Here is a 6,476-nt window from a genome sequence, read left to right as displayed (position 1 = left end):
ATTGTATAGAAGCATATAGGGACTTGTATTGTTATAATCCGGGTAATAATAATAATAATCTTTTTGCTTTTCAAAAAAAAAAAATTATTATAAATCTCCATGGACTACATTATATCTTCAAAAATGCACTAAGTCACTAACTAATGTTATATAAAGGTTTTCAGTTTGCTTAGAAAACAAAATGTAGGAAAGCAACCACCCTAAGCAGCCATAAAAGATGGACGATTATGCTGCAAGTAGCGACTCACTTGAATCTGTACCTTCACTCAAAGAAACATTAAGGCCCCGTTTAGCTCGCGGATTTCCAATGGAATTTGATGGAATTGGAATTGAATTCCTTAGACCGCTCCGTTTGGTTCACATAATTTGGAAGGAATTATATTCCTTGGAATCTTGAGATTCCTTCATTTATGGAATGTTCATTCCTTCAAGATGTTGATGAATTTGAATTCCTTTCAACATTGAATTTTTCGGATCGCGACTCTAGAGCGCCTTTTTGGCGCTCATTTTCGAGGCACGTTTTCAGGGAGCTATTCGGCGCATGGTTTCGGGACGCGTTTTCAGGGAGTGTTTTCGACGCGCATTTTTGGGTCGCGTTTTCGGTCCGCGTTTTCGGGTCGCGTTTTCGGTCCGCATTTTCGGGTCGCGTTTTTATGCCGCGTTATCGTGGCTCGTTTCGAATCGCGTTTTTGAGACGTTTTTTGGCGGATCGGGTCACTTTTTTTGTGCGCGTTTTCGTATCGCGTTTTCAAAGCGTGTTTACAGAGCGCGTTTTGGGCTCAAGTTTTCGTGAAGCGTTTTCGCAGGGCGCCTGGAAACGCGCGATTTAGCAGGGCGCCAAGAAACGGGCGTTTTCGCGGGCGTCCGGAAACGCGCGTTTTCGCAGGGCGTCCGGAAACGCGCTTTCGCGGGGCGCAGGAAAAGCGCGTTTTCGCGGGCCGCAGAGATACGCGCGTTTTCGCAGCGCGCCCGGAGACACGCGTTTCTGGATCCCTGCTGAAACGCGCGTTTTAGCAGGGCGTCCAGAAATGCGGAGTTTCGGATCCCCTGCAAAAACGCGCGTTTTACAGCGCGTCCGGAAAAACGCATTTTCGCAGCGCATACGAAATACGCGATCTCGCAGCGCATCCGGAAAAACGCATTTTCGCAGCGCATACGAAATACGCGATCTTTCAACGCGCCCGCAAAACGCTCTTTTTCACAGCAGAAAACGCGCGTTTTCGACACATGTTCTCAAATCGCGAATCTAAATTTTTTTTTTTTTTTTTTTTTTGAAAGTGAGTCTGGAAATGAACACAAAATTTAGAAACGTAATTCTTTTTATAACTTTTTAATTATTTTATAAAATGAAATCCAATTCCATTCCATGTAAAATAGAACACATTTTTCACATTCCATGGAATTTATCAATTTCAATTCTTTCGGATTCTAATTCCTTTAACACATTCTATTCCATCCAAAAATATTCCACGAGCCAAACGGGGTCTAAGCATTTGGTGAGTAATAATAGTACGAGACAATCATTCTTGAGCAACCCATACCTTGAACAAAATATGACATAAATATACGGAAACAAAGAGCTAAAGTGATAGAAGATTACCTACGATAAAGACGCTTTGGATGCCACTCCATTAAATATTTTTTAGTTCATTTATCACACTTTCATGTAAAAGCTAAAGATACCATTTTACAAAAAAAAAAAATATACTATGATAATGACAATTCACGATAAATAAAATATCATAACTTGAACATGCTACCACGTGAACGTCGTACAAAACTTTGTACCATTCGACGAGACACAATATACTCCGTAACAGTCAACGGACAACGTTCTTTAGGTATAAGTTCTTGAAGATGTTAAATACTTTTAATCAAATGTATCGGGTATAATAGAGTTATCTAGTTTTCGGTCCGCGTTTTCGGGTCGCGTTTTCGGTCCGCATTTTCGGGTCGCGTTTTTATGCCGCGTTTCGTGGCGCGTTATCGTGGCTCGTTTCGAATCGCGTTTTTGAGACGTTTTTTGGCGGATCGGGTCACTTTTTTTGTGCGCGTTTTCGTGTCGCGTTTTCAAAGCGTGTTTACAGGGCGCGTTTTGGGTTCAAGTTTTCGTGAAGCGTTTTCGCAGGCCGCCCGGAAACGCGCGATTTAGCAGGGCGCCAAGAAACGCGCGTTTTCGCGGGCGTCCGGAAACGCGCGATTTCGCGGGCGTCCGGAAACGCGCGTTTTCGCAGGGCGTCCGGAAACGCGCTTTCGCGGGGCGCAGGAAACGCGCGTTTTCGCGGGCCGCAGGAAACGCGCGTTTTCGCAGGCCGCAGGAAACACGCGTTTTCGCAGCGCGCCCGGAGACGCGCGTTTCTGGATCCCTGCTGAAACGCGCGTTTTAGCAGGGCGTCCAGAAATGCGGAGTTTCGGATCCCCTGCAAAAACGCGCGTTTCGCAGCGCGTCCGAAAAAACGCATTTTTGCAGCGCATACGAAATTCGCGATCTCGCAGCGCATCCGGAAAAACGCATTTTCGCAGCGCATACGAAATACGCGATCTCGCAGCGCGTCCGAAAACACGCGATCTTTCAACGCGCCCGCAAAACGCTCTTTTTCACAGCAGAAAACGCGCGTTTTCGACACATGTTCTCAAATCGCGAAGCTATTTTTTTTTTTTTTTTTTTTTTTTTTTTGAAAAGTGAGTCTGGAACACAAAATTTAGAAACGTAATTCTTTTTATAACTTTTTAATTATTTTATAAAATGAAATTCAATTCCATTCCATGTAAAATAGAACACATTTTTCACATTCCATGGAATTTATCAATTTCAATTCTTTCGGATTCCAATTCCTTTGACACATTCCATTCCATCCAAAAATATTCCACGAGCCAAACGGGGCCTAAGCATTTGGTGAGTAATAATAGTACGAGACAATCATTCTTGAGCAACCCATACCTTGAACAAAATATGACATAAATATACGGAAACAAAGAGCTAAAGTGATAGAAGATTACCTACGATAAAGACGCTTTGGATGCCACTCCATTAAATATTTTTTAGTTCATTTATCACACTTTCATGTAAAAGCTAAAGATACCATTTTACAAAAAAAAAAAAAATTATACTATGATAATGACAATTCACGATAAATAAAATATCATAACTTGAACATGCTACCACGTGAACGTCGTACAAAACTTTGTACCATTCGACGAGACACAATATACTCCGTAACAGTCAACGGATAACGTTCTTTAGGTATAAGTTCTTGAAGATGTTAAATACTTTTAATCAAATGTATCGGGTATAATAGAGTTATCTAGTTATCTACACCATTTATAACCCTTTCAATATAACCCCAAGAAGTGAAACATATTTCAACACTGCCCAACTTAAATCACTAGCTATCTTAACCACAAGATAGTAATATCACCACCACACACGTCGAATATATGGGTACTGACCCCTAATCGAATAGTTTGGGATTCAAAAGTGAAAGAAATTATTTTATCAATTAGTAATTTAGTAGTGGTCAACTTGGCGTATTACCAAATGACGCCCCTATTGACACAACAATGACAACACCCTTCACTTTAAGCATTGAGAAGTTGAGACACGAGAGCATTTTATTAACAAACATAACATTCTCATTTAAACTCAAGAAATTCGAAAAGATAAAAAAAAAAAAAAAAAACAGACAAACGTTGATTAACCGAAAAAAGAAAACACATCATAGTACGCAATACAACCCTAAGCAATGAGGAAGGGCAAAACAGTCAACATGAAAGCTTCATACGAAAACGTAGCATTCCCTGAGTATGTTGTGTCCTTCTCCTTGAACTTTTCCGTTAGACCCTGCAATAACCCACCAAAATACACATTAGCATCATAACACTTCATAATATTCTTCAATCTGCATATATTAGACACAAAAACACTTTGACTATTCAAGTCAAACGTTTCACAAACAGTGAAACACTGCAAAATTAAGGTTCTTGCAAGTTTTAATGACAATAAAGAAGTAGAGGTAGTGATTTCAACCCACTCATCAGTTAAACTATAACATATGCAGTCATTAAGCTTATAGATCAAGTTTTGAGAATACAAATAACTCATTACGTACCTTAACTGTCAAACAGCACCTGAGATTATCAAACACAAAACATAAACATCATTAGAGACTACTTTAAAAAAAATGGGAACTTATAAGGACAATAATAATGAACGTTACTAAGACATTAGACATACTCGATGAAATTGTCATATTCAATAGCCTTGTTCTTTCCTCCAGATTTGTCGAACTTAGACACCAATAAATCCAATACGACTGGTGAAACTGCAAAGCCCAGGCTCATGAGGGCCTCTCTCAATTCATTTTGATCAATTTTGCCACTACGGTCTCTATCAAACTTCTCAAAGTTAGCCTGAAAAAACATACAGGAATAGCAAAATTCATTTTTTGGTCACAAACTTGATGAGTTAATAATATTCAAAGTTCCAAACAATGATTGAATAAATAACCACAACTTACCCTCCAGTTCTGTAAACTGTAGAAAACTTGAGTGAACTCCTTGGGTCCTGATACCATGAAGCAAAAAAATCAATACAATAACTAGCAATTAAAATTAAAAGAAATCATTATACACACACATATATGTGATTTACCAAAACAAATTTCACTTACATGTCAACCCCAGAATAACATTTACTCTAAGTGTTCAACATTATTAACTAGCATCCCAACTCTATTCATAATTTCGTAAACAAACAGAGATGCTAAACATAATTATAATTATATAACTAATTCTCCAAAACAGCAAAATATAAGCAAAGTAAGATAAGGTGAAATGTTTAATAATGCACAAGTTTGGACTAATCACTTCTGATCTAACAAAATTATTTGAAGCGTTTGACTGTTTCAAATTTCCACATAAACACTAGCAATTGGGTCCACATTAGACAAGTCACCATCTTACACGCTTTGTAATGAAGTTGCTCATCTAATACCGACCCCACATAGTCCACGTGTACAAAAAATAAAAAAGTTGGTCCACCTGTTACGCGCTTTGCTTACGTCATATTAAACCGACGTCTACTAATAACTTTAATTTTAATCACTCTATGATTCGACTTGTGAAAACTCGATTAGCTCATTAGCTTCAACAAATTTATGTTCTAGCTCACTCATTTGGTAAACAAATTGACAGCCTCTAAAATTCGATTAACGATTCAAATCAACGTTAACAAATTGACATTCTCTAACATTCAATTGATGATCAAAATCAATAATGACTAGTGTGTAAATTAGCAAAACCAGTGTGTTACAGTGTATGATTGACAAATCAAAATTCTAAAAGCAGATTCATCATTCACCGATCATCCTATTGTTTAATCACTGATCGGAAATCAATATTAGGTGTGAATATAACGATATTACCGATTGCTTAATCGCCGATCGAAATCAACAAAATAAGTGTGTGTGTATATATATGTGTATAATTAAGAGTATTAAGAGAGAGATATACCGATTTTTCTAGTGTTTGTGTTGGTGAAGAGATACATAAGAAGATGAACAGTACGGATACTAAAACTCTGATTATACGAAGATAAGGCTCTCTGCAATTCCTTATCATCAATCACACCACTTCCGTCCTGATCAGCCGCCTGAAAACACGCTACAACATTAGGATCCGTTCCCGGCGGGAACGTCGACGGCAACAACGCCGAAAACGGACTGCCATACGCTCCCGGCGCCTGCGGATATCCACCGCCGGGCTGAGGAGCGCCGTAGGGAGAACCAGCCGCAGCCGAAGACGGTTTGTTATGATCCTTTGGTGGTTTAGTTTGAGGTGCGGGTGCACCGTAAGGCGCTGAGGGTGCACCGTAAGGACTAGCTGCAGGTGCACCGTAAGGACTAGCTGCAGGTGCGTACGGTGATTGATTTGGTTGACCGTGTGGTGGTTGACCGTAGGGTTGTGCAGGTGCGCCGTAAGGACTAGCTGCTGGTGCACCGTATGGTTGTGCCGGTGCACCGTAGGGTTGTGCGGGTGCACCGTAGGGTTGAGATGTAGGTGGTGCACCGTAGCCGGAAGGGTTTTGTTGATATCCTGACATTTTTAATTATTTTTCTCAGAAAAAAATGTGTTTTAATTGTGAAGAAGAAGAAGATGGTGATTATGATGTGTAATTGAATGATGTATACCAGTTTATATACATGTATTTTGTGGGCCTACGGTGTATTTATTTTTTTACGCGTTAGATCACTAGTTCTCGACGATATTATGTGATAAATATAAATATAAATATAAATAAACTTACGGAGTAATTTATATAATTTGTAGTTAAGATTCATAATACCATTTTAAAGTTCTTACAATTTTAATTGAGATTCATAATTATGTTTTGATTTCATAAGTTTTTTTTTTTTTTTTTTTTAAATATGATATTTAAACTTTAAATACTTTTGTATGTTTTATACTCGTCCGTCCCA

At 38.9% G+C, this 6,476-nt stretch overlaps 1 protein-coding gene across 1 annotated transcript; it reads right to left on the bottom strand.

Moving 5' to 3' along the window:
• Nucleotides 1-3,479: 3,479 nt before the first annotated feature.
• Nucleotides 3,480-6,154, bottom strand: LOC139877929 (calcium-binding protein CBP-like). The gene is made up of 5 exons (XM_071865329.1): nucleotides 5,512-6,154; nucleotides 4,518-4,564; nucleotides 4,235-4,410; nucleotides 4,110-4,128; nucleotides 3,480-3,841 (listed from the first exon to the last, which is right to left on the bottom strand). Exons 1-5 carry the CDS (start codon nucleotides 6,098-6,100, stop codon nucleotides 3,737-3,739), a joined length of 936 nt encoding a protein of 311 aa, XP_071721430.1. The 5' UTR covers nucleotides 6,101-6,154; the 3' UTR covers nucleotides 3,480-3,736.
• Between the last annotated feature and the right edge of the window lie 322 nt (nucleotides 6,155-6,476).

This window comes from Rutidosis leptorrhynchoides, chromosome 11, assembly GCF_046630445.1.
Source record: "Rutidosis leptorrhynchoides isolate AG116_Rl617_1_P2 chromosome 11, CSIRO_AGI_Rlap_v1, whole genome shotgun sequence".
Taxonomy (NCBI): Eukaryota; Viridiplantae; Streptophyta; class Magnoliopsida; order Asterales; family Asteraceae; genus Rutidosis; species Rutidosis leptorrhynchoides.
This window is presented reverse-complemented; position numbering and strand designations above follow the sequence as displayed.

Bases quoted from the DNA above. Each gene is read 5' to 3' on its own strand.
- LOC139877929 (XM_071865329.1), bottom strand. From the start codon at position 6,100: ATGTCAGGATATCAACAAAACCCTTCCGGCTACGGTGCACCACCTACA. The intron at 4,565-5,511 runs GTATATCTCTCT...TCATGGTATCAG, and splicing joins CACAAACACTAGAAAAATCG to GACCCAAGGAGTTCACTCAA. The intron at 4,411-4,517 runs GTAAGTTGTGGT...ATGTTTTTTCAG, and splicing joins ACAGTTTACAGAACTGGAGG to GCTAACTTTGAGAAGTTTGA.